This window comes from Stenella coeruleoalba (assembly GCF_951394435.1).
Source record: "Stenella coeruleoalba genome assembly, chromosome: 15".
Classification (NCBI taxonomy): domain Eukaryota; kingdom Metazoa; phylum Chordata; class Mammalia; order Artiodactyla; family Delphinidae; genus Stenella; species Stenella coeruleoalba.
In genome coordinates, this window is record NC_137161.1 from 46,247,595 (window position 1) to 46,275,021 (window position 27,427).

At 52.5% G+C, this 27,427-nt stretch overlaps 1 protein-coding gene and 1 long non-coding RNA gene across 4 annotated transcripts in view; one reads left to right on the forward strand and one right to left on the reverse strand.

Annotated features, from left to right (window-relative positions):
* RALGAPA2 (Ral GTPase activating protein catalytic subunit alpha 2) overlaps positions 1–20,787 on the forward strand; it is a 282,721-nt gene extending 261,934 nt beyond the window's left edge. For 2 of the 3 annotated variants that reach the window (XM_079945309.1, XM_079945308.1), the window contains 2 exons: positions 13,991–14,024; positions 16,984–20,787. In XM_079945309.1, the coding sequence (XP_079801435.1) occupies positions 13,991–13,998 (8 nt within the window). In that variant the 3' untranslated portion in view covers positions 13,999–14,024; positions 16,984–20,787. The remainder of the gene's footprint in view (positions 1–13,990; positions 14,025–16,983) is intronic. The other variant, XM_079945307.1, reaches the window with a different exon arrangement.
* LOC307198396 lies at positions 19,734–27,409 on the reverse strand. The gene is made up of 6 exons (XR_013831633.1): positions 26,530–27,409; positions 23,515–23,645; positions 21,952–22,140; positions 21,676–21,858; positions 20,845–20,983; positions 19,734–19,818 (listed from the first exon to the last, which is right to left on the reverse strand). It is a non-coding gene; the product is annotated as an uncharacterized lncRNA (long non-coding RNA).
* Between the last annotated feature and the right edge of the window lie 18 nt (positions 27,410–27,427).

The window sequence follows — 27,427 nt, forward strand, 5'->3', positions numbered from 1 at the left end:
ATTAAGTCATAACTAGATGTTTCCACTTCTTAACTGTTATGTTCTTAAGGCTCTTGATTAAGATGTTATTGAAACCAATATTGAGGAACTTTATTTTCTATGTATATTTTAGTCTCTATATAAATTAATTTGCTCTTTCCCAGAAGTTCATAATTATTTGAAGCAGTTCAAATGAGTCCATGTGTAGGCAACATCTTAAGTGAGCCTCTAGGAGTGATTTGGGGTTTTTAAGACTTGCCGTTTGGAGACAGGCTGCTATAAGAATGTCACTGAACAGATAAAGGTTCAGACAGCTCGTTAAGAGTGGGCATGGGAACCTGTATGAAAGGAACATGAGACCAAAGATGAGATATCAAGACAAATGCCAGTCCTTCCTCTTTTCATATTACTGACAGCAGCATCACATGTCATAACATGCAGGGTTCGGGGTATTCTGTGTGGAGTGATAACATTTTCTACGCATACAGCACCAGCCCACGAGCGCGATTATAAGTCTGGGCTTAATGTTCTCTTTCAACGCTTTGCGTATCTGCCCACGACACCCATCAGGAAAGAGCTAGAAATGAACTTGGTTTGCCCAGGAATCTGAGGGGTACATTTCTGTCCCATTTACAGGCCCACTTTCAGAACCACATCCTCATTTTCAGACCAGTTTTGCTTTTGAGGAATCCGTATTCCCTGCCGGTTACCACTTTGACAGATGAAAACATTTTTCACTGTGTTTTATTTTCCTGGGACAAGTACAGTCAAACCCAGATGAGCCAGGCAGCTTAAACTAAGAAATTGAGGTGAGGCCTGCTCTTCCAAGCGACAAGCCAGCTGGAAAAATTGACCCTGAGCGGCTTAAGCTCCCACAGCGTTCTTAGGATCCGATCACACCATCTCAGCAGCGGTGTCTTCAGAGCAGGGCCTCAGGCCCCCGCTCACAGGCACAGTCTGAGGAACTCGGGGCTCAGATCTTCTTTGTGTCCTTGCAGCAGGGCCCTGTGGTCAAGCACAGGGACAGTGGCCTGAACACTGTGTTCGGCCCACACTGTACCCTGGGAAATGCCTCCCCTGCTCCCCAGGCTCCCCTACCTCAGCACTGCCACCTGTCACCCAGGGCAGCCCAGAGGGGCATCTGGACTCACTGTCGACACCAAGACGTAGGACCTTCTATTGTTAGGCTAACAGGTGGGTGCTCAGCTTATTAAAAGAGGTTCAAAACAACTATTTTCCCAGTCAGAAAAATGTTATTTTAAACACCTCCTGCCCTGTATCTCTTCTGCCCGTTACTCATGTTGATAACGCCCAGAGCATAAAAGGCATTTGAGCTGACTTTCCACCCAGCTCTGTAGTTTGCATCTCTTTTGACTCCTTCCTTATTGACCAGCAATTTCTAAAAGGTGACCAGTGATAAAATACGGGCTGCAGTGAACACACACACACACACACACACACACACACACACACACACACACACATACACATATAAGTACATATCTGTGTTTTATGCGTGTATTTTTTTTTTTTTTTTTTTTTTTTTTTTTGCGGTACGCGGGCCTCTCACTGTTGTGGCCTCTCCCGTTGCGGAGCACAGGCTGCGGACGCGCAGGCTCAGCAGCCATGGCTCACGGGCCCAGCCGCTCCGCGGCATGTGGGATCCTCCCGGACCGGGGCACGAACCCGTGTCCCCTGCATCGGCAGGCGGACTCTCAACCACTGCGCCACCAGGGAAGCCCTATGCGTGTATTTATATGTGCATTTCACACACACACATACACGGGGGTGAGAGACTAAGTTTGTGTTTTCAAGCATGTTTCCAGGCAAGGGGGTGGCAGAGAGGCCTTTAAAGAGTTAACTGGAAGGGGAGGGACTGATGTAATCACTGCAGCTCATAGCCAAGTGCATCTGTTCACCATGAGGTCATTCTTCTGCATGCTAATGATTTGGAAAATCAAGTCTAATGCTTGACATTATCGGAAAGGCTATAAATAGTACAAATCTTTACTTTTTGGAAGCTGCTCTTATAAACTAAAGGAGAAAAAAAAAAAAGAGGGACTTTAGCGTGGCCTTGAGATTTTTTTTTCCAGAGCTGCTTTAAAGATCGTGTCTGGACCGTAAAGTCTTGGAGGAATCCACTTATGTCTGTTGATAAATGAATCCCCAAATCACTATTACAGTCACAGCTAGCAATTTGGGAGTGCAGGACTATTGGCATGTGTACTTTGACGTCTGATTGTAAGCATTTTCAAGTACCTTGCTCAGAAGTTGACAAAGATGGGTTTTTCTCAAAGAATGCCTAACACCAGGTTAAATGAGGGGTCCTTCTCCGGAAACGTGAATTGACTGCGTTTGCTGAAGATGGCTTTCTGCTTTAATGGTGCTGTCGAGAGCCAGCAGAGGGAGCACAGATCTTTGTTTATTTGTTAGCCCTGCATAAACACATCTGATTTCTCCAGATCTGGTCGGAAGCAATTCCTCCTTCACAAAAGGCTGGATTGTAAAGGCTCCAGGATTTAGAGCAAGTGGAAGGAAATTCCTCACCAGGCCCCATCAGACTCTGCCACTTTTCATGTAGGTCATACTTGGAGCTTAAACCAGATTAGCCTGAGTCGGTGTCAGGCTGCTGCCACCGCTGCAGCTACTGTGCAAGAACGGCAGACTTGCATCTGCACGCCCAGGAGGGTGCACTCCTGGTAAGGCTTACTGTGCTCACCTACCTGACGAAAAAGACTTGTCATTCTTTTCTACAACAAAATCACCGTTTTAAGTTTGCAGAAGCTATCAGAGGACCCTGCCTGGGACCGCTGGGTCATTCTGGTGGCCAGTAAGTGTCCCCGTGAGACTGCAGATGTGTTACACATTGGCCCCAAAGTGAACCTGGCGTGTGGATGCTACACAGCCGGATAGCCCACCAGGCTTTGCCTCGAGCAGGAAGCTGTACCCAGCTCTCACTTGCTAAGAACCCCAATGGCAGGTGTCCTAGCCCTTCTGCAGTGACCCCGTCACGGCCATTTGCTGGGCGGTAAGCCATCAAGTCAGTCAGCAGAAACAGCACAAGGTGGAACTAACTCTAACCCCCCAAAGAGGAAAGGATTTCCCTGTTCGGTGAGGGTGGTCACTTCACAGATTCATTCGATATGTCTCCCTCTTTCCCTCCCACCCTCCCTGTAAAAGTGGTCTGAATAGGGTTTTGCTGGATAGCACTTCTTATGTGTTCGCCTTCCTCATAAATTTGCTGAAACCAGCCAAGAGCATTGTAGACCGTGAAGCTAGAAGGGGCTTCAGGAGACCCCACGTCCAGCCCCTCACATTCTGATAAGCTGCACCAGCAATGAGGAACGACCCGGAGCACCAGCGTCGGCCCCTCCACTCTCTCCTCCTCTCTGTGAGGTCAGCACGCGTGTCAGGACAGCATCCCAGGCTCAGAGGGTGACCGCTTCCCTCGGCCCCCGCTGCCTTGGGTGGTTTGTCACCTAACACTAGTTGTTGGTGACCTTGGTCACAGAGCTCCTGACCAGCCAGTGAGAAGGGAGTTTTTCAGTTTAAACAACCCGTGCAGCCTCTCTGGGAGGAGAGAAGCGAACACTGTCTCAGTGTGTCTTTTGGAACCGAGCCTGCTGGGGAAAGCTATTTCTCCTTCTTTGTGGTCCTTCAGGAAGCCTTCATGAGATGAGAGTGGGGTTTGGGAAAGACGCTGACAGGACCGCAGGAACTGGGGCTCCCAGCGCATGCCCTGTGATGCTGTGGGTTCTGTTCCTTCCTGTCACGGTGGCAGTTTCTGCGTTTGTCGGCCAGTACGCCCGTGGGACCATGAAGGTCTGTGGGGTCACCTAGCAGCTGTAGCTACAGAATCCTTCTAACCGACCACATCGAACAGATCAGGGAACTGATGCCCAGAGTATGCCCCGACTTCATACAGTCAACAGATGCACATCAGATGCTCCCAGGTGCCCGGGTAGGTCAAGCTCTAGGGCTCCAGGGGGCCGTCCCAAGGCCGCGAGGGGCTTCAACGTTCTGGGGGTGCTAGGAACGCAGCAGGATCCGGGCCCCGAGTACTGGAGTGGAGGGAGAATGTGGAGCCGTCAGCCAGCCTCGGGCCACCCTTCGTGTCCCGGGGTTTGTATTTTCCTCCCTTGGTGCTGGATACAGTGCGGGCTGGCCTGCCCTTGCTCCATCCTCAGATCCCACTGTCTTCCTGTCCCCCGACCCCACGCTCAACACTGGCCAGAACCTTCCAGTTCCAGCCTGGAGCCAGCCTCCCCAGCTGCAAGGGGGATGTGTCCTATCAGAGGCCAGGCTCTGATGTCCCCTTTGTCCAGCCTGTGGCCTCGGTCAAGTTCACGTTGCTCTGCAGCCCATAGTCCAATTCTGTAAAATGGGTCTAACAGCAGTACCTTCTACATAGTACCCAATGATACGAACTGAAGGGCATTCGTAAGGCTCAGCAAGTTAGTATGTGTAAGGGGCTGAGGATAGTGCCCGGCACGTAGGAGCCCTCCACAGACGCCCCCTGGGCGGTCCCCTCACCACCCCGCCAGTCTGGGTTTTTCCTCACTCCGTCCTGTGCCACCCTCTTCCCTCCTGTTTCCACATGGAACTTGTGCCTCCTGGTTCCTCCTCTTGTCCTGGAGTCCCCTCCGCCTGCATTGGCCCGTCTCTTGATGGGGGGGGTGGCGTGCAAATGGGGCCACTACCCATGAGATGCTGGCCAAACATCCCGCCTGTGGGGACCGTCCCAGACGTCAGACCCACGGCTACAGAGCAGGACAGCCCAGAACTATACTCAGGCCAGCCACAAGTGTCCCCCAAATACAAGTTCTCTGATGTTGCTGTCCGTTCAAGAGCTCGGGGCCACCTGCTCTGCCCGCAGCGCGCTGGGCTGTATCTGAGCCGCGTTGCCACCTGGCCTGAGAACCACCGACCACCCGCAGGGGCTGTGAGACCCAGCCGCTCCCTCCCTCCCACGTCACCAGTCGGCTCAGCCTGACCCCTGTGCATAGGACGCTTCTTTAGAAACTTAAAATACATCTTCTTGGACAGATGGTAAAGCATCCATGGGAATTTTTTTAACCCATAATCCCATACCCGAACCCGGTGGTGCTGGCTCAGCTGTGCACGGGGTCACCCTTGAAGCCATAACATGCAGATGGTCCCTCCACCAGAGATTTGGAGTTTTGGGTCTGGGCATGGGTGGGGACTTGCTTTTAAAAACTAAGCAGTGCTGAGAACCACCGTCCCACACGCAGGCAATTCTGTGATACTTCCATCCTCGGTCCAGCTCCCTTTAACTTAGCTCACTTCTTGATTTTTCTCAGCACATGGAAGGCAGGCTTTGTCTTGTGTGTGTTTCCTCTATCTATAATGGGCTGTAATCTCTTTAAAGAATGATGCGTAAGTTTCTTTCTTACGTCATATGCAACAGGATTGCAGTAGAAATGCAGGCAGGAAGGAGTCTGGCTGTTGCTTTAAGGGGTCCAGGTGTCTCTAGACCACAGATGTGTGTGAGGCCTGATGCAGGAGCCAGACCAAACACCTGGAATCAGCTGTCATTCTCTGCCCCCCGACCCTCCTGGTCTCCTAGTGAAAGTGGACCAGTGAAGGGCAGCAGGGGCTCTCCGGGTGTGGAGCAGACAGGGCAGCCAGCAGCCTGGTTACTGCACATACTGGGTACCACAGCTGGAATAACTGAAACCTGGTTAGGATGCTTTCCTACGTGATATTGAGGGTTTTAAAGAGAATGTTCGACTACCCTGTTTCGCACCACATTTTGCCTCGTGCTTATTCATCCCTTTTTCCTCTAAAACTCCTTTACTCTCCCTGGTGTCAGCTCCGGAAGAGGGAAGCAAGAGATGAGACAAACATCTGTTCCAGTTGATCGGTTAGAAAACAATGTCACCCTCTCGCAGCCGCCCCTGAGCAGGACTCTGCGGCGCGTTTCAGGGGAGCACAGAGGGCTCTGGAGACCCTGCACTCTGTCTCTCCCCTTCCCTCCTGGAGCTTGAACTCTTGTTAGGGAAAAGCAGACACTCATGAATCACCAAAATTGGCTACTTATTAATAAGCGCAGATCAGTTAGCTCCAAACCACAGCTACATGTCACAAAGGTTCATCAAAAAAAAAAGACATTTAGTCAGTGGCTTGGGTCAGTTGTTGAGATTTCCCTGAGCCGGCCTTGCCGTCTGCTTCGTGAGCCTGGAACGAATGGAAACTTGCCTGATGTGTGTCAGTTGTCCCACTCGGCGTCCTGCTGGTCAGCCTGTAAGTTTCCCACGCTGGCTGAGATGGGGACTCTGAGAACTGGAAGGCCCGGTGGACAAGAGAATGAGATGCAGAGAGGAAGAAACCAGTCCTTCAGAGCCAGCGGGGGGACCCTCCTGCCCTGGGCAGGCAGGCGCGGAGGCTGGTCCCAGGTTCCCGGGAAAAGGCGGTACCCGAGACGATTCATTCCAGAGTATCGACATGACATTTAATGTGTTCCTTTGGAAGAACTTGAAGCTGCTGCTTTTTCTGTGAAATGCTGCTTTAGGTTTGCCCTGGTTTCTCAGCCTTGCAGGGTTTTAAGTGCGAACGGCACCCTCCTCCTGCCTCACTGTTAAATACGGCCCCCGGGGAGACACAGCAGTTGCCAGGAGATGGTCGGCAGGTACCAAGAATTTTTCTCACAGTCAGTTTTTGGAAAAGACTCTTAAAGCTTATTTGAAATGACCTTGAGAAATTGTTTCGGAAGAGTCTGGAGCTCCTGACACCACAGGTTCACATGCCTTGTGAGCCATGGCTGGGGCCCTCACCTCCAGAAGGTTCTAGCAGGTGGAACACGGACAGCCTCGGCCGTCAGGGTGGGTTCCTGGAAGCCTCGATGGTTTTGCCTGAATTTCTATTTAGCAACAACCAAGGCAGAGGCCAAATGGGACCTCTCTTAGTAACGTTGCAGACAGCTGAAGAAAAAAAGGAAGAATATTTTATACCCTCCTTTTCCTGAAGAATTTATGATGATAACCAGGAAATAAACCTCTAAATAGCATAGTAGAGAGAAAAACTGGTTCCTCTTTTCCCATTGGCCTTTAAAGTCCCTCGAAAGGCTTTAAGGAAGCCCCTTAAAAATGGGAAACATACCAGTCAACTTTGTAAAAAATTAAAAAAAAAAAAAGATTGCATGAAGCAGACAGCATTGACGTGGCCAGAATTCGTTTCTCAGCACCTGAGAAACCTCGTAGCATCAGTGCAGAGAGTGTTGAGAATGAACAGGCAGAACCCTATCCTCTGACCGCTTCCAGAATATGAATCCCAGCTGCACAGGACACGCTCCACCTACCTGGGCTCCCACGCGGGCCACCCAGCATCTCTCCTCCTGAGCGGGATGGGCTGATTCGTGTGGTCACCTGGGGGTGAGGGAAGCCGCCGGGTCTTCAGGACCCTCTGGCAAGGTTCTGCCCCGCAGCCCCGATCCTGGGCGGGACCATGAAACACACGGCCTTGCGTGGCTGCAGAAGTGCGCCCGGGCAGACGCTGCAGCTGGCGTGTTCCCAGCCCTGCAACCCTGCTCCCTAGCTGCGTCCCCAAGGCTGGGATCAGCCCGGTGCCGCGTAACACCAGGGCCCTCCGTGACATCGGGCGTGACATGCGGCTCTCTGAGGCCGGGCGCTCCTGACCAGAGGTGTCTGCTGACCCAGGAGCATCAGGGACGAGGGTCCCGGAGGATAGAGGTCACCACTGAAGAAAGGAAGCAGCCAGAAATAAGGGTTCTCAGGCCACTAGGCTGACTCTACTCTCTATCCCATTACCCAGAGTTGGTGACTTGCTAGAGGCCATATTTAGATACTCGGGTCCAGCTTGGGTCCCGGGACCCGCACACCTTTGATGCAGCTTCAGTAGATGGGGCGACAGTTCCGCTTGATCGTCACACAAACCCCACGGGGCCGGGGCCTCCACACACATTCCATAAAGATTGGGGATAGTGAGGGGTGCTAAGGAGGAAAAGCACGAAGGAGGACCAGGAGTGCTACGGACACATAAAACAGGGGTGGGGTGCACTTGAAATGGGGTGGCAGTGGCGGCCTCCCCGAGACGGTGACGTTTGCGGGAAGCCTTGAGGGAGACAAGGGAGAGGGAGCCATTTGGAATTTGGGGGAAGCAGTCCGGGCAGAGGGAACAGCACGAGCAAAGGCCCTGAGGCCCATGTGAGGAGCAGCGAGGAGCCCAGCGAGGTGGGGACAGAAGAGCGGGAGATGGTCAGGGTGGCCCTCAACCCAGGCACAGACCTCAGCTGTCACTCTGGTGAGACTGGCAGCTCCCTGGGGGTGTGAGGCAGTGGGTGACATGTTGTGATTCTTGTTTGAAAAGATCACTCTGGCTTCTGCGGGGCGTATTCCTCAGGAGGGGTGGGCGGAAGGCCAGCCAGGTAAAATGCACGCCCATCACCTGGCATGCGGCAGGCACATGGTTCATGTGTGACTAAGGAGTGAACGTGGGTGGTGCAAAAGCTGTTCTCCCCAGACCTTCACTGTGGGCCCACAAGAGAGACCCCCAGAGAAGCCCCCTCAGCCCGGTGCCACGGAACGCAGCCCTAACCCAGCCAGCACAGGTGGAGGGAGCACAGTAACACCCCTCCTTCAGGGGAACTGGGCAGGATTCTGACCTGTGCTCACCCCTTTAAGACCCCCAGACTCACACCAGAACCCACGAGCTTGCGTGAAGGACCACGGTGGGTACCTCTCCATCGTCTGGAGAGACTTAACATGACTCCCAGTTACCCAGAAGGGCTGGGACATGGGGTGAGCTTCCCTGGCATTTCTGATACAAATTGTCTCTAGAACAATCCATGGACAGTAATTCTTTACATCCCCGTGGGGATTTGCAGCTTCCTGTCCATGCTTCCCACCGTCTGCCCTCAGCAGAGTAAGAGTGAGCCCTTCGGCAGTTTGGAGCTGTTCTCAGCCTTGGGTGTTTTTTGTTGTGTCAAGGCCAGGGTCACGGCTTAAGTTTCTCCCAAATGAGACTCATCACCCACCCCGAAAGGACCCCTGCTTGTGGGGAGCACGCTCACAGAAGTGAAAAGCAGGGTGCAGGGAGGAGGCCTGCCTTAGAGGCAAAGGCAAAATGTTCCTCCCCACAGGCAGAAAGGACGATCTCGGAGCCTTTATGGTCTGTACAGGGTGTAAGGTGGCAAATGCACCCCCTCTTCGGCACGGATAACTGAGAAATCCAACTGAAAGCTAACCAAAGTATTTCCTACGTTAGAAGTGGGCAGCGCAGGAAGACTTCACATGTAGAAAACAGCTGTGGGCTAAAGCAGCTTCCTTCACATCTGAAGACCAAAGGACAGCTTTTATCCGTAGGACCCAGACAGCCCACTGCACCCTTACTGCTTCCTCAGAGCAATACGGAGAACTCACCGTCCTCCCGCGTGTCACCACAGAGGTAACTTCTGTGTTTCCTGGAGCTGCTTATTACTGGGAAATTTAAAAAACAATGCCCAGCAGCACACAGAATGCCAGTGTAATCCCACCTCACCGCCCAAGGCCACGCCTCTCACTGTTGTGGCCTCTCCCATTGCGGAGCACAGGCTCCGGACGCGCAGGCTCAGCGGCCATGGCTCACGGGCCCAGCCGCTCCGCGGCATGTGGGATCCTCCCGGACCGGGGCATGAACCCGTGTCCCCTGCATCGGCAGGCGGACTCTCAACCACTGCACCACCAGAGAAGCCCTCACTCCTGAGTTTTTATAAAACAGACGAAGTTAGAATAAAGCTGGGAGACAACCTTGCAGGGAGAGCAGTGTGTCACCCGAGGGGTAGCGCCGTTTGCTCTGCTTTGAGGATGGTTCGCGGCGTGCGGCGCGGCTCGGGAGGACCCTGGCTGGGGCTCCAGCTGAACCCCACAGCTGCCCCCGGCCCCCTGCCTCCCTGGGTCCCATGGGGGATTTCTCCCTGCAACTTGGAGCCACTTCTGTCGTTTCCCTCTTGGAAAGGCTCTGGCAGTAGTGGTGCCCAGGCCAACTTCTATTCTTTCTTGTCACTTTTGAAAAACAACGCGATTGAAATATAATGTGCATCCCATACAATTCATCCATCTAAAGTATGCTGCTCAGTGCTTTTAGTATATTCACAAAGCTGTGCAAGCATCACCACAATCTAATTTTAGAACCTTTTTATCCCTCCTGAAAAACAAAAACATAAACCCACTAGTAGTCAGTCCCCATTCCCCCCACCCCCAGCCCTAAGCAACCACTAGTCCACTTTCTGTCTGTCTGGATCTGCCTATTGTGGGCGTTGCGTGTACACGGAATCAGACAATACGTGGTCTTTACTGACTGGCTTCTTTCACTTAGCACGTTCTCAAGGGTCGTCCGCGTTGTAGCCTGTATCGGTATTTTACATGTTTTTGTTGCCAGATAATATTCCATTCCGACCACACTTCGGTTCCATTCATCATGTGGGGGACATTTGGGCTATTTCCACTTTTTAGCTATTGTGGTACTGCTGCTATCAACATTTCTGTACTGTTTTTCCATCTTGAGATGTGAAGAATTCAGTCTGGTAAAATGAGCAATCTCTCCATGGCCGGGATAGACGGAGATCTCCGTGTTCACGCTCCGTGAGCTAGCTGGAGGGTCTGGAAGCATCTTTCTCCACAAGGGCCTAACAAGATATTAATTTTCAGTGTTTAGTTAAATACAGTCATAGATGCATAAATGTACATTATAGTCATGGAAGGGGGAGAGAAAAATGCCAGACAAGCGTTTTCAAGAACGTTCCACCCGCCGGCCGGGCCCCCGCACAGGTGGGCGGGCACAGTGCACGCACTTTCTCTGCCCGTCTGTCTCTCGGCCCAGCTGCCCTAGCTTTCTGCTTCAGAACCCAAGTTGATGGGCCAGACCAACGACCAAAAAAGAAGCCAAGCCCAGAGCCAGGTCCGGGGCCAGGACACAGCCCCTTCTGCTGGGTTGGAAATTCTGGAAGCCATCCTTGGGCCATTTGGCCATGGTAATCAGGCTGGCTAGTGCCCACTGGCCTTGGGTTGCCAGTGCTGCATTGAGTGTGTAGGCTTACCCCGTTCCTGGTCCTCAGAGCCATTCCAAGGGGTCTGAGTAGCCCAGACAGCTCTCTGATCTCCCGCTCAGTCCGCCTTCCTGCTGGGAGGGTATTTAGCGCTCACCTAAAGCTGGAACCCCAGCCCACTGTTTCTCTCCCTCACCATGGCAGCTCTCAAAACCGTTCCCTTCGCTAATTATCCTGAACCAGCTCATCATTTCCCACACTGATGGCTCAGTACAAGGACCCAGGGAGAGCAGCCACTTTTCTTCTCTGACCCTGCCCAGCGTTATCCCGGGGGACAGTCCTGGACGGCAGCCTTGCCTCAGAGATAAGACGCCTGGTGCAAATCCTTGCTCTTTTGCTCTCCGGTGAGTACAGCCAGAGAAAACAGGCCACAGAAAGGCCCACCGGTTTTCGGAAAGCCTCCGACAGAGCTGCATAGAACACAGCAAATCTCCAACCAAGACGGTGGTTTCCTGTGTCTCTTGAAACCCTTGTGGATATCCAGGTGTCAGAGGAGCCTCACGAGGCCCAAGAAGTAGGACATCTTTCTCTAAAAGCAACTTCTGGAGTCTCCAGACGCCCGCTCTGTGTCTGAGCCGCTGAGTGACCGCAGTTGGCCCGTTGGCATCCAAGTTACTCCTGAAAGGGTCTCCCCAGGGGCGTCTCGCTCAGCTGCTCTCAGATGTGAGTGGGGCCGACTCCTGATTCCCAGCACCACTCACGTGTAAGAAATCTCTGAATTTAAGATACGTATTAACCCGTACAATCAGTGTTTCTCCACCTTTTATTCTTCCTGCCGTACCAGGGAGGCTTCTAAGACATTTTTATTTCCTAATTTGTCTCCTCCCCTGAAACACCACAGAAATACCGTCTACCTGTATATTCTCTGTACTTCTATCTGCGCTTTATACAAATAAAGAGTAAGATATTTTTGCCCCCCGGTGGCATGCCGTTAACTTTGCCACCAAAGCTTTCAAAGGCAGGGGTTTCATCTGCTCTGTTCACCGCTGTCACCTGGAGCCTAGAACAGTACCTGGCACATACCAGGCACCCGGTTGATGAAATAATTAGGGTTGGCGTCTCCCATGCCCCTGGGCATCACGCAGCTCCAAGCACCGTGGTCTCTTCTGGTGTCTCCACCGCTACCCAGGGTGGTGGGTACCTCTTGCTGACCCCCAAGGAGGCGTCAGGAAGCTGAGAGCCTGCTCCTCTGTGCCACGCACAGGGGCCCCGCCCTTTGGTAGCACTGTCTGTTTGTCAAGGGCAAGTGACATTTGAGCCCCATGGAATAATTACGGCAGCCCCCAACTGCCTCTGTGTTTGCATCTCCTTAACTCGCCCATGGATTGGCAGTTCCTGAGACATTCTGTCTGGTCCAGCACAGCACACCGGGCTGCATCTGGGGACACACCGGGAGAGGGGCAGGCTGTCCTCATCAGCAATTACAAACAAGCCCTCCATTGTCAGACGCACCATCTGTTTGCTTGCTTCCACCAATCGGCTGCCTGTACGCCCAGCATCACCAGGGCCGAGGGGCTGCAGGGGAGGGGGATCGAGAAGCCCCTTCGTGGGGAGAGGGTCAGCAGCACGGGGCCCTGGGAAGCCCAGCCCCTCCACTGGAGGAAGACCCACCTAGAGATGTCCCACGATTGCCGTCTTCCAGGAGCACATGGTGCATTGGGGAAAGACAGGCAATCTAGATCATCGCATTGTCTAAAGGTCCCTCAGAAAACATACCAGTCCAGCACCAGGAAGCAACACTGCCCGAGAACTTCCTGTGCCCCTAGAGCTCGATCACCGTGTAAAGAAGGAGCCGTTACCAGTGGCTAGAAATCAAGTAAGACAGAGAAGCCTAGTCCACATCGCGATCAGTTATTTATCCTGAAGTTTCCAATCCCACATAATTTTGGAGGGTGGGGAGGAGTGAAATTTTCATTGATGGACTGTACAGTACAGCTTCAGAGAAGCCCAGATTTCTTCCGGAGAGCCCCACCTAAGATCTGTCGGTGGTCCCTCCTCCGACGGCATCCGTCTTAGAAACTGGCCCTGGTCATCATGCCTGCCTTGCTGGTGAGGTCAGCAGACAATCCAAGTTTACAACGGCGGCCGGACAGACAGCAGTCCATGTCATTGATAAATGTCCTTTGTCCAGATATGATGGTGGTCTAGTGACACTGAATCGAGGAGCATTGTGGCGGTTAGGGTGAGGAGCTGTCACCTGACGCGGAAAGAGACTGCGTTTGCTAAGGAAACCCACGTGGGAAATAGGATGGCCGTGGTGAGGGGGGAGTTGGGCGAGTTAAGAAAAACTATCACAAAGCACAAAAGAGCTCAGAGCCTCTCTGGGGTCTGGCAGGACTGCTGGGGTCCTGCTACTCTGTGCGCGAGGGTCCGATGTCGTCTCTGTGGGGTCCCTTTCGCAGCCACACTCTGCACAGCACACTGCGTGCTTCCCCCCTGGGGACTGTCACATTGCAGGTGCCACCCGTACTGAACTGACACACTGCGTACCACTCAAAACCTGTAAAATGAAACTTGGAGACATGTAAACTTGTACACTTGGAGGGTGTCAGTTATTTTTTCAAGGCATCCATAGAATTCCAATTGCTGGTCTTGAAAACTCTTCTCTTTGACTGTATCTTAGACCAAATATTTAGGAAACATCAGGCAGCAGGGACAGGATACCAAGGTCAGTGCCACCCAGTGTCTGCGGGGCTCCCAAGAGCATCTCTCACACATCCTGGGAGAGCTAACGTTACCTTCGTTTCACACCTATCTGGGTGACACCAGCTAGAATTCTGTCCTGCCGAGGGACTTGTAGGGAAATTTCCAATTCGTAATGATCTCTGAAACTGCAAGAACACTCAGGCCGCCCAGGAATAAACGTATTTTTAGCACTGTGCTCATATCAAGTTGGGCTGTGCGTGTGCCAGGCTTGCATTCACTTCATTTTATGTTCTTTCCCTTCAGATACGTAAAGGCCTCGGCGCGGTATTTGTACAAGGTAAGACTGACACTTCAGCGGATTGGCCAACCACCCTGCTTATTCACTAACCCATCTCCCTCCGTGGCTGACTCAACGCCGAGATGCCCACAGTTCCTACCTCCTGCTCTCCTCCACAGGGGCTCTGCCCTGCGTGTCTGCGCTGCCTGCCCACCCGGGAAACCCAGGCTGGCCTTTCTTCGGCCCCTGTACTCCGGGTGGAATCCCACACCAACACCTGCCATCCCAGAAAATGTCTTTGTCACCCGCCCTTTTGTGTGCGGGGCCTCGGGGAGCCAGTGGACCCAGGGCCGCCCCCTTTTTTGTCGCCGAGCCAGGAGGAGCAGGGTCTTGAGATGGGCTGATAAGACACAGCACGTGCGGGCTGGCCTTTGACCGTTGGCCTTAATGGGGCCTCCGAGGCCTGGGCTGGGGAGGGCAGGTCGTCCCGGGTCTGCTGAATGGAACAGCTGGGAAAGGAAGAGCAGACAAAAGCTGGGGGAATCTCAGAGGGTGGAGAACCCCGGGATTGCTGTGGTTTAGGACCCAGAGGGCAGGCCAGCCACGGCAGGTGTGACCTCCGTGCGCCTCCCCTTTCTGCCCCGGTCTGGAGTCCAGGCCCTTCCTGTGCGCCCCAATGGATGGCAGACACCCCGCAGCAGTGCTGCAGAAAAGCCTCTTGGGGTGGCCTGGGCTGTACCCACTCATGGGCTCATAGGTGGAAGGGAGAGCAGATGATGAGGAAGATGATGGGGCAGGTCAGGGAGCGAGGTGTCATTTATCAACCGCGTCACCCACAGTGGGGCCGCAGCACAGACACCGTCACTGCCTGAGTAGATGTGGAGGGGAAGTTAGGGTCTAGAGTTCTTGGTTTAGCCGAAGCACTGCCCACCTCCCGCGGGCAGGGCCACTGCCACAAGGAGCTGACCCTCCAACCCAGCTGCCCTTTCTTAGCCCCTCAGCCACGGAATTGCCCCAACCCCGGGCTCACTGGGGCCAGCCCCCAGGGCGGCACGAGCCACAAAGCCCAGGTGCCCATGTCGGCCGGGCAGAGCAGCTGTACAGTCCCCTCCAGCAGTGGGGATGCGTGCAAAAGCCTTTATTTGCTGGGACCCCGCATCCACACGTGTCCTCCTGCCCCTCCACAAAGGTGGCCAAGTGGGGCTCCAGTGTCCTTTGAACAGACCCCCAGCTTCCAGCTCGAGGAAAGGCCGGGCGGGGGCAGCGGCTGTCAGCAGCCAGGAGTGGAATCGCCCCTTTGCGGCCGGCCTGCTCGGTCCGCAGCTGCCGCCTCCCCATCAATCACGGGGTACAGTGGGCACAACGGGAGCCAGGGCACGGGCCACCAGAAAGGTGGGGACTGGAGGAATGCCGGGGGCGTGCAGGGCAGGCTTCTGCCCGGGCGTGACCTTCCCGGGGCACCCGGTGGTGGGTCCACTGCCCTCAGATGCAGGAAAGCCGCTTTGCTGCAAGAGCTTCGCAGCTCGTCAAAGTTGGCATCACCCTGCCCACCCGCCACGCCGCAGTGCAGGACCGAGAGGGGCCCCCTCCTGCCTCCCTGGTAGGGGTGGAGGGTTAAATGTTTCCCTTCTGGCCCAGAAGTACTCTCACTTAATATCAGGTCTTTGAACATCACTTTATCTCTTTCATTTACTTGCTTTTTTTGGGGAAGGGGGGTCCCTCTCCCAACCTATCTGATTCCAAAGTGGGTGGGGTGGTGCCTAGTTAATAACGTGAAGTCTTACACAATTCGAAGTGAAGGTATTCAAACTAGAATCGTACCTGGGATTCAGTCAAGGCTGTTCGCCCTGCGGCCCGCTCCCCTGGACTACATGCTGATGTGATGCCCACCTCTGGCTCCAGGGCGATGGGCCGATGTAACCAACACTGCCTCCACCTCTGATGGCAGTACAGCTCTGCTGCTTTTAGCGAAAGCAGCCTGTTTTCAAAGACAAAAACAGCAGGAGAGAGACCCACAACTCTCCTCTCTGCCGCGACCTTCCTGGGACCAGAGGGAGGAGACAGAAGCCCGGGCTGGGGGACCTTAAAGCTGAATTTCGGAACAGCACCGGGGAAGGTGGTCTCCTTGGCTCCAGGCGTGTCTGCAGGTATTGATTCCAGAGGCACTCCCTGGAAACAATGAGGTCAGATCCGAAAATGACAGAAGATGCTGTGAATAAGGTCACTGCGTACATTAATTTCAAAGGCCAGTAATGATGGAAATGGCAGTAGCCAAAGCCCCAGAAGTGAAGGATGTCGGGAGGTGGTTAGAAAGCCTGCTTTTGAGGAAGCTGGGGTGCAGCCCAGCAGCGTTTAAAAATAGGTTATTAGGAGGGTGACGAAACGGTCCTCCCTCGAAGCACTGCCCAGGGGACCTGCCTCAGCAACCGCGGCCCGGTGTTGCAGCAGCGGGCGCCTGGGTTCCTCCGAGCAGCCCTGGGGACTGGGGGCGCGGCGGGCACGCAGCCTTCAGCTTCATTCCTTTTTCCCTCTGGAGCTAAACAGCTGTAGGCACTTCTGGATGCATTCAATTAGTCCTGACCTCCTGTCTCAGACCCCTTGGGGAATAATCGAGTTTTAACTCCTGGTGTAAAGTACCAGCATGTAGATCTGTGTAAATAATAACACCGACCGGTCCACGAGCTACCCCTGAAGTTTTTCTTGCTCTTTCATTGACTCTGGGCCGTGCTGCTCCTTTGGCTTCCCCCGTTCCCCGCACTGTCATCAGTGCCTTTTCTCTTCATTCTTTATTGCAGATTGGACGGTAAGGCCCAGTGAATTTCAAAAAGATTCATAGCTCCCTTTATGCTGCAGGAAAGTCCAGAGCAAAGGCTGGGAAGAAAGACCTTGGTCTGTGGGTTCATTCAGCAAACACCCCTGCACGCACAGCTCCGGGCGGGGGTCCAGCCCTCTTCCAGGGGCCGTGGCATGTCCTCCCTCCAACCTGTGCCCACGTGGGCCTCCCTCTGCTTCCTTCCAGGGCCCTGGCCGCCAGGCTGAGCCTCCTGCATGGCGCCTCTCGGGGAGTGTGAGACGGCTGAGAGTCCCCCCACTTCCCCACCCGAATCCCCAAACCCAGACTCCGGGAACATCGCTGCCCTGCTGGTGCCCTCAGCCGGTCTCCCCGTTCACCGTCTTCTGAAGTTGAAGAGGAATCCCACCGAAATGCTGTGGATCGGACTTTCAAACTAGGCGGTGGCATCTCAGGAACCCTGGGCTTCGAAGGAAGAAAAGAAAAAGTCGCCAACAACCGGAGACTCGCCCACTGTCACGCGGCGCCGGTGGGGCTGCCCTAGCAGAGGAAAAAGGAGAAGGTTCCGGGCTTTCCGGGAGGGCGGGGGGCAGCTGACTCTGTCCGCCGGTCGTTTATAAACCCATCATGTCTCACCGAGGGGCCGGTTGTTGGAGGAATGTTCCCTGCCTTGATTTTGCTCATTCTTCTTCTGTTAGGATTTATGGTTAGTCCAGAATTTCATCATCATGGAAATTGGCTTTCCCTAGAGTCTCGAGCCCGGGAGAAGTTTTACCTCCGTTGCTGTGTGTATCCCACCTGGTTCCTGATGCCCGCTAACTGGGGAGCGGTTTCCTGCCCCTGGCCCTGCTGGAGGCCCTCCAGGTGATGATGGTGAAGCTTCTATCACAGAGCGCTCAGGTGATTCTAGAAACACAGGGTCCTGTCCCCGCAAAGCTCCCTTCCAGGCACCTCCGAAGGCTTTGCCCTGTGGTGCCCTGCCGCTGGGGCCTCACACACGTTTCCTGACACACAGAGCTTTAGGGTGACAGATCCCGAGTGGAGGGTGTGTGATCCCTACTTTGTACCCATTTGCCTCCCCAAGGAAGGCCTGTTGCATCTTTTTAAAAAAAAGAAAGCAAGCAAGCAAGCCCCACCTTCCGTCTGTGCTTGCCGGGCGCTCTTGCTGGGGTCGGTGTGTTGGGTGCAGGCCCTCTGCTTGTCATCTAGGCCCTTGGGCCATCTGCGGAGTAAGCCCAGGGCTCAACAGGGGAGCCGCCAGCTAAGGGCTTGGAAAGGTCTCCGTGCAGGTGCTTCCCCACCTCTCCACTCTTGCCCTCACCTGTGCACACCCCCAGCCTACCTTGGCCACCTTCCCGCTGAGCCCACTCTCCCGCAGAGCTGCCGTTTCCCCTGACCACCCAGGTCCAGGTGGCTGGGCTGGTACCCGACGTTGGCAGGAGAGGTGGGCAGACCCAGGAGCCAGCCTTGGTGTGGGGACAGTGGAGAAAGGCTTTCCTGGAAGGAGGGGGACTTCTAATTCTCGAGGGAGCGTGTTCTTCTGTTTTACAGAGGATTGCAGGTAGGACTTGAGGCCAGGCGCACAGAAAGGGGGAGCTCGAGCACCGCTGGGACCCGAGAGAACCAGGTGCATTCCAAACAGAGGCCGTGCTCTGGGCCGGCCTGTAAACGGGGCCGATTTGTTGCTTTATTGGGGACTCAGTGGCAACATAAAGGGTGACTGGAAGTGACAGCCTTTTCTGCTGTGTTAGCAGCTGTCACGATTCTTATCTTCCTGGGCACCCCCTCCCCGACCTTAAGTGATGTGGGCTGTCTGCTTGGTGTGCTTTGGCCCACGTGGCTCTGGACTCAGCACTCTCGCCGCTGCTCCGTGGTACCTCATTCCTGCGGGAAGGGCATCACATGCGCCTGGGCTCCCGAGTGCCACGGAAGCTCTAGCTTCTGGGAGAACGTGTCACCTTCAGGCTCTAGAATACCCCTGTTGCAGAATTCTTGGATTTAGTCAGTGTCAGGATTCAGAATCGTATTGAACCCCCCCGGACTCTTGCACCGTGATTCCACTTCATCTCCAGGAACCAGTCCTGACCTGGAGTGGGCAATCCGGTTGTAGGTAGCAAATAGGTAGACCTTCCTATAATCCCTCATGATCTTTGGCAGCCCCGTGGCCCTAGAGGACAGCCGGAAGTTCTATGGCTCTTAGCAGTAACAGCTTTTGTTTGGAGATTTGGAACCAGGAGACAGGAACCCTAGCGACCAGTTTTGCTTGCACTCACACGCACTTGAATCGTTCATGTTATTTGGGGTGGAAAATTGAAATGATCAAGTTTTTTTTTTTTTTTTTCACTTAGAAAAGCAAATATCGAGCTTCTGTAATAAATGCCTTTCAGCAAAATTGCCGAGGATCACTCATCCGGTGGGGACCCCACCGGAGTCACAGTGCTGACTCGTCACTTCAGTAGGTCAGCCATCTGTAAACAGAAGTGGCCCTAAGCGGCCCAAAATAGATAAGACTTGCTGGCTTCCAGGCAGGGCCAGGCCAGTCCCCTCACTTCTCTGCACGCTGATTTCCATCTGAAGCAAAGATGTTGTTCTATAGTCTCACTGAGTAGGTTTTTGTCCTTAAAAAAAATAGTAATTCCACAAAATGAGGACATTTGAAGTGGTAAAACCTTAAGTAGACAGCAGTGGGGACGTGTAGCTCGGGTAAGCGACTGTCACAGCGTCTTCCTGCGGTTAAGGCTGCAGTGCCCGACGGCCGCTGGGAAGGAGGGGTTTCAGCCTTGACTCTATGAGCGAGGCTGGCTTGTGGGACCTTAGCCTTACCAACAAGATCCTGTGGCTCGGCAGACAATGCAAATCACGTCTTCCCGACCTTCCTCAGGTGTGACCACCCGTGCTTCATTCACTGTCATATCTGTATCATCTGGAGGTCTGAAGGACGCTTTCATGTTTACTGTGATGTCGTAGATGTAACTGTGCTACCTTCATAGCTACTGAAGGGGAATGTCCACATCCGAAGGGAAATTCAGCAGGAAACAACCATGTTTTAGTTGCACTCAGTACCTATGTATGACATAAACATTAAGTGAATGTTTTCTTGTGTTTTCAGGTCTACAATATTTAGTACATGTAAATGAGGATGAAATTTGATAAACCTGGTAAATTAAGTTATAGGGTGTCATGTGATTTCTATCTTGCTGTCTCTTATTATTTAATTTTCCTGATGCTCCACACCTGGGCTTATACCTCCATCGGTGTAGACTTTGCCTGTAACCCACTTGGCAGGCACGGTGTCCCGTGGCGAGGGGTGACCCTCGCCCGGAGAAGCACACGGCCCACCGATGGCCACTACCTGACTCTCCAGTTTGCCCTCTGTCTTTAATTCTGATTTACTGTGACGACTTAATAAAGTAGAAACACAGTACTCACGTGCCACGTTTCTCTTATTTTCATTATCGTTTGTAGGAAAATAAAGTTTATCCTGGCATCTAACAAAAGATGGTTTACATTTTTGTCAGACGAAGTTGTTCAAAAGCATTTTTTTGAACCAAAGCCTTAATATGTATCCAGAATCGTAGCCAGTATGGATACAGGGAGGTTTGCCAATGTATTCATGTAAAAATTGACCTCTCGGTTCATACCCTGGAATGCCAAGACCAAGCATCATTGATCGCCTATATCCAAGTCCCTCCTGTTTTCGTGATTAAATAGCCAGGTGTGTATCAAAGCCCACAGTGAGCCCCAGCCTGGGCTCCTGTCTCTCCAGGGCAGCCTCTGCACCAGCCACCCTTCCAGAGGTCTGGAGTCCCTGACCCTGCTGAGCAAGAGGCCAGCTTTGAGGGTTTGTCTTGTGAAGAAGTGGTAGGAAGGATGTAATAACGCTTCCTGCTGGTGCGCTGAAGCCCGGTTGTGGCCCCAACTCAGGACTCCAGCCACATTCGGACCACCTGGCCAGGTGGCCCCTGCCAGCATCCTGAGCTACTCCCATGCTCTGGACAGCAGGGGACTTCCAGGACATTAGACAGTCAAGCTTTGTAAAACGCATCCATTCGTCCATCTGCAAATATTTGTTGAGTACCTGTTACTTACAAGACATGTAGTGACCTCCACGGGGATCCAGCTGCCTTCCTGGGAGCCGAGTAGAGCCTGAATCCATTTGGCTTTTTTTAGCTTTTGACTGTTAGCGAGAGCTCGCTTGAAGGTATGTTGTGCCTTTAATACTTGGTCCCTCATAAAAGGAAGCAGGATGATTTTATTCGTTACAGAGGCTTTGTAAGATGCTGAGTCCTACCCAACCCCCCCACCTAGATTCCCATCATGAGGTCTCGGTAGAAACCCATCGTCTGTCTTTTTCAAGCCTCCCAAGCATTCTGATCTGCAGAAGGATTGGGGTTGAGGCGCTTGGACCAGCCCCATCGAGATGCATTGAGCAGCTCTCACCTGCAGTCCCTCCCGCATGTGCATCTTGGAGGGGCCGGGAGTGTGAGGCATTGGGGAGACCGAGAGCGGCTGCCTCAGGGCAGCACCCGCTCTCCTCTCTAGATGCAGATGTTTGTTCACTTCTGTACACCTCTGAGGTAGTGCTATGGTCCTGTGTCTGTTTATAAACTAAATCGGGGCCACTTGATTTGTTAAACAGTGTATGTCAAGGGGAACTATTATCGTTCACCTTCTTTCTATAGATGGCAATGGTTTTAATTGCCTTTCATTTTTCAAATCAAAAAGTGGAAGTCATGAATGTGGAGCCCAGTGGACGTGCTCTGATGCACCCGGCTCACCGAGACCCAACTGTCTAGTCGGAAGGGCCATCCCTCCACTCCCACCACCTCCTTCTACAGCTGTTGAAACCCAGGCTCCCTGGAGCCCCGCAGCTGGAAAGTGGGGCTCCAGGCAGGGGCCCCATTTCTTGATGACACTTACCTCAGCAGCAGTCGCTGTTCTTAACCAGTGTACGCGTTCCTTTCGGCTTCGTGAAAATGTAGCTTCGTGTTCCTTTCAGCCACCAGGCACGTTTCCCTGAGGCCAAGTCTGAAGCCACCTGGCAGTCCTCACGCAGACCAGGCCCAACGAAGACCAGGGAACTTGTTTCCTGGGAGACCCTCCCTGTGGGCAGAGAAGAGGACGCTGGGCCTGGCCTTTCTCTGGGGCCCCAGGAACTGCTGGATGGTACCTCTCTGGAAAGATGAATTTGCTCACATCTTCAGATCTGAACAGTGGGCTTCTGGTGAAGAACCGGCGCGAGAGCAGGCTTCCCAAGCTTGGTGGCGGTGATGCCTGGGCAGGCCTGCCACCCTCTGGAAGGACCCTCTGCTCTCTGCACACACATATCCTCAGAGTCATTGAGCACTTGGGGAAGTTTGGCCAAAATTTTCTGTTCATTGTCTCCTGAAAAAAAGTTCTAGGTTCAGGAGTTCAAGGGAAAGGAGGGAAAGACACATCAATGGCCTCACATGCCCTTAGGGTGGCCCTCGAGTGCAGTGGAAAGAAGCCTGCTCCCAAGACCTACATCAGAGGTTCTTTGTACTCAGCTCCAGCCACACCTCCTGCCCCAGATAACAAAGCATGGCCAGCTGACACCCCAGGGCGTCAGGGGCATCTATAATCATAGGAATACACTCTTCCCCAAATCAAATGCTCTCCAACTCGCCCTCCACTACAATCCAACAGCAGCAACAAAAGCATCTGAAATGACATCATCTGAAGTGATACTTTCTGAGCAATATTAAAGAATTTTCTGGAATTGGAGATTACATCCTTTTTGTCGTGAACATTTTAATTGAAAAATACTTCTGCTACCTAAGTCTCCACTAGCCTATGTTAAATTGGATGAGATGAAAGGGGTGAGAATTTATAACCAGCTGTCATGGTAAGAAATATTTGTCTGGAAGATTCTGCCTCTTACAGAACAAGGGAGAAATTAGGAATTCTCCCTGGCGGTCCAGTGGTTAGGACTCTGTGCTTTCACTGCCGAGGGCGCAGGTTCGATCCCTGGTCGGGGAACTAAGATCCCACAAGCTGCATGTTGCGGCCAAAAAAGAAAAGAAAAATTCGGAATTCTCAGCAGCCTCCCTTCTGGACCGTGTCAGATATAAAAACACTGACTAGATTCTTTTTTAAAACATTCAAACCAAAATATTCCCAGCACAAATATCAGATGACATTGTCTATGTGATCAAAATTCTATTTTTAACATTATTTTAGGAAATAAAGAAAAAAATGAATAAATTCTGTCTGGGACAAGAATACAGTTCCCTGTGTGTCCCGGTGTAATTTTCAATCTTCCACTTACATGTCCCACCTCACCCTCTAGCAAGACACGTGTTAGGTTTGATGGAGAATCTTTTCTATAAAGAGGTCACGCTCACCAGCTTCCACCTTGAAGCGGGGTCCTGGGGGCCTGAAAATTGGAGTGTGGCTCTTGGGCGGGTGTGAAGTGGGCAGGGGCTTGCTATTAGAGCTCCTGAAAGGATCTTTCTGGCTTCGGAATAGAGGCTGGCAAAGAAAAGCTTTTTTCCATGAATACTCGGGGACTGCCCTCTGCTGCTCCGATGGCAGAGGTGAGCACTTGTGATCAATATTCCCTCAGAAAAGGCCGCTGGGCTAAGTGCAGGCAGAGGGGCTCCCAGCAGGCCTCCCTCCCTCCCAGCAGGCAGAGCACCCGCAGCAAAGCCCTCCCCCTGCCACGCGCCCCCAACACCTGGAACCAGCGAGGGTGGCACGTGAATGGCATCACCTCCCCCTCCCTTTAAAAACTGTCACCTCGTCTTGTCTTCCATGTTGATGGCTGATTATGGGCCACTGGAAACAGCTATGTCCATCCCCTTCCTCCAGAGAAGTTGTGGTATCTTCATTTTAGGCACCGGGAAAAGGAAGCCCTGCCGCTGTTTCCCCTGAAAGAGAGGGCAGTGCCGGGAAGAAAATGCAAAACCGTGGCTTCTCTTAATCAAGGAAGATTGATTACTGATCAGCATTGAGATTTTAATGAAATAGCCAAAGTACAGATTTGTACTTTACACCGTGGGTTCTATATTTTTTTCCTTCTAAAACTAAACATCTGCCCGCCGCCCGTCAAACCCCCGATCAGTAAACAGATTCTCTGCAGATTAATGCAAAGACACAGGCTTTCCTTTTTTACCGTAATAGCATTTGACAACACACATCATTCTGTAGCTTTCTCTTTAAGCTTTGCAATATGTCATGGGCACCCCTCCCTTAATTTACCCTTTTAATAGTTGCGGGACTTTCCTGGTGGAGCAGTGGTTAAGAATCTGCCTGCCACTGCAGGGGACACACGTTCGAGCCCTGGTCCGGGAAGATCCCACATGCCACGGAGCAACTCAGCCTGTGCGCCACAACTACTGAGCCTGCACTCTAGAGCCCACAAGCCACAACTACTGGGCCCGTGTGCCACAACTACTGAAGCCCGCGCACCTAGAGCCCGCATGCCACAGCTACTGAAGCCCACGCGCCTAGAGCCCGTGCTCCGCAACAAGAGAAGCCACCACAATGAGAAGCCCGCGCACCGCAACGAAGAGTAGCCCCCGCTCGCTGCAACTAGAGAAAGCCCGCGCAGCAGTGAAGACCCAATACAGCAAAAATAATAATAATAAATTAAGAACAAATAGTTGCATATTATTCCTTAGTGTAGATACACCTTTCTTTACTCAACCATCTGTGGACATGTGGGTCGTCTCCAATGTTTGTTATAACAAGTGCACCTGTGATCAACACCATCTCACCTTACAGTTAACATATAGCCACTGCTTTTATTTCTGTGAGTTAAATTCCCAAATGTGAAATTACTGAGGCAGAAGGTAGATGTAATTTCTTTGTGAATTTTATAAAATTATTTTATCTTTAGCTTCCTGTTGATTTTTAGTGGAGCTAAATATTTTCTCGCGTTTCTTTACTAACTATAGGTCCATATTTGTGAATTGTGCGTTTACTTCTATTAATCTGTTACAATCTTTTATGTTTTTCTTCTCAGTTTTTATGAGCTTTTATGTAATTAAGTTTGTAGCAAAACATACTTTTTCATATTTAGCTCTTAGTGTTCACCATTTTTTCAAGTAAAAAATGTAAGGTATGCAAAAAATTAAAATTATTAAAGAAAGTAGACGTAATTTTAGCCCTAATAGACTATTTGGTCATTTTAGAATTCTATAACATCAGCTTTGGGGGTCTATAAAAAAGCAAAGCGGAGACCAGTGTCTTCCCACGTTTGCAGGAGGGAACTCATTAAGTTACCCACCTGCTTAAGAAAAGGAAACGTTGTTTTAAAGGGGGCACCCAGGTAAGAGGCAGGATTTTAGCCGCGGTAAAATGAGGCCTTTATTGACTAAAGAAAGTGAGGCCTCCCTTCGGCTTACTGCCCCCCACACGCCCCATGTTTCCTTCCATGATGGCGCGCCAAGGAATTTCCTGACTTGGAAGATGTTTCTGAAAATACTAACATATATGCATCAAAACACACCATGAATTCACCTTTTATTGTAGATGGAGAGGAACACAAGCCTGGGAGTCAGATAGCACTGCCTTCAAATTCCTGCTGCGTGCTCCCTGTGTGACCTCGAGCCCTTGAATCCCAGCCATTCTGACTCTTGTTTCCTCACCTGTGAATTAGGGTAATAATACTGACCGTGGGGGCCAGCCTCAAAGATGGCCCCAGGGACCATCACCGCTAGTGATCACACCCTGTGTGGTCCCTCCCACGCTGATTCAGAGTGGACCAGTGGGACCAAGAGAACACAGTACAAATGATGGTGTGAGTCTCCCAAGTTCAGCTCATAAAGTATTGCAGCTTCCACCTTGGCCCCTTGGATGGCTTACTCTGGAGAAAGGCACGGTGAGGGGAGGACACTCGGGCAGTGCTGGGGAGACTGGCAACCATGGAAGGTGGCCATTCTGGAAGTGAACCCTCCAGTCCATCGAGCCCTCACTTGACTACAGCCCCGGGCGACATCTAATGGTAACTTCCTGAGGGACCCCAAGCCAGAACCACCCAGCCGGGCTGCTTCTGAATTCCTGACCCACTGAAACAATGAAATATAATAAATGACTATTGTTGTTCTAAGCCACTAAGTTTTGGGGTGATTTGTTGTTCCACCCTTGTAGTGACTGGGACATTGACCTAGTGGGTGTTTGGAAGATGCTAATGTACAGAAGGCGCGTACATAGGACACATTCTGATGGTGCTTTAAATGGTGCGATGGGTGAGATGATGATAGCCCCATTCCTCTGGACCCTGGCCACATCACTACACAGGGAGACTGCAGGACCAGGGAGCCAGAGACCGAGGTTCTGGTCTCCCTGCGTCTCAGACGATGAGCCTTGTGATATAGGGCAAGGCACTCAACATTCACAAGCGCTTTCCTCACGTCCAGATTAGTGAATCTGAATACTTTCCATACAGAGTTGATGTGAAGACCGAATAGAAACAACACATTCAAGCACCTGGAAACCAGACGATGCTCTAAAAATGAAAGGTGTATTCCAGTTACCTGCTGCTACACAACACATCACCTTAAAACTGAGTGACTTAAAACAACACTCACGGGCTTCCCTGGTGGCGCAGTGGTTGAGAGTCCGCCTGCCGATGCAGGGGACACGGGTTCATGCCCCGGTCTGGGAAGATCCCACATGCCGCAGAGCGGCTGGGCCCGTGAGCCATGGCCGCTGAGCCTGCGCGTCCGGAGCCTGTGCTCCACAACGGGAGAGGCCACAACAGTGAGAGGCCCGCGTACCGCAAAAAAAACAAAACAAAACAACACTCACTTTATTCCTCTCTCATGGTTCTGGGGTGATGGGGCCCAGCTGGGCTGCTCTGCCCTGGGCTCTCTCACACAGGTGTTCCCAGGCGATGGAGGGACCAGAGTCAGGCGCTCACCTCCTCCCTGTGCGTCTGGGGTCGATCCTGGCTATTGACTGGGATCTCATCTCGCGCCGTCAGCCCAGCACCTGCGTGTGGCCTCTGTGTGCAGCTTGGGCTTCCCCATGGCTTGGAGTCTGTGAGCACCAAGGGCTCCCCAGGGAGAAGCTGCTGCCCTTTCGTATCCTGGTCTCAGAGTCACACAGTGTCATTCCCACTGCATTCGATTCAAGGAAGCAGTCACAAAGGTCTACTCAGCTTCAAGGGAGGGACCCAGACTCACCTCTCAGTGGAAGGTGCATCAAAGAGTTTGCAGAGGGCTTTCCTGGTGGCGCAGTGGTTGAGAGTCCGCCTGCCGATGCAGGGGACACAGGTTCCTGCCCCGGTCCGGGAAGATCCCACAATGCCGCGGAGCGGCTGGGCCCGTGAGCCATGGCCGCTGAGCCTGCGCGTCCGGAGCCTGTGCGCCGCAACGGGAGGGGCGGGGCCACAACAGTGAGAGGCCCGCGTACCGCAAAAAAAAAAAAAAAAAAAAAAAAAGTTTGCAGAAATATTTTTAAAACCTACATCAGCGGGCATTAACATTCTATACAATTTTAAATCAGTATTCTCTCCCATCCAGCGGTCAAAGAACTTCTAATAACAATGATCATGAGCAAGTTCTCACCAGCACTTGACCTGAATAACACAAGCTCCACAGCAGCGTGGGCGGTACTTGGGTGCAGAGGGCCAGCTGAAGGGAATAATCTACTCAGGGCTCTTGACTATCTCGCAGACTGTGCCGGTGGGGCCGCACGATCAGAC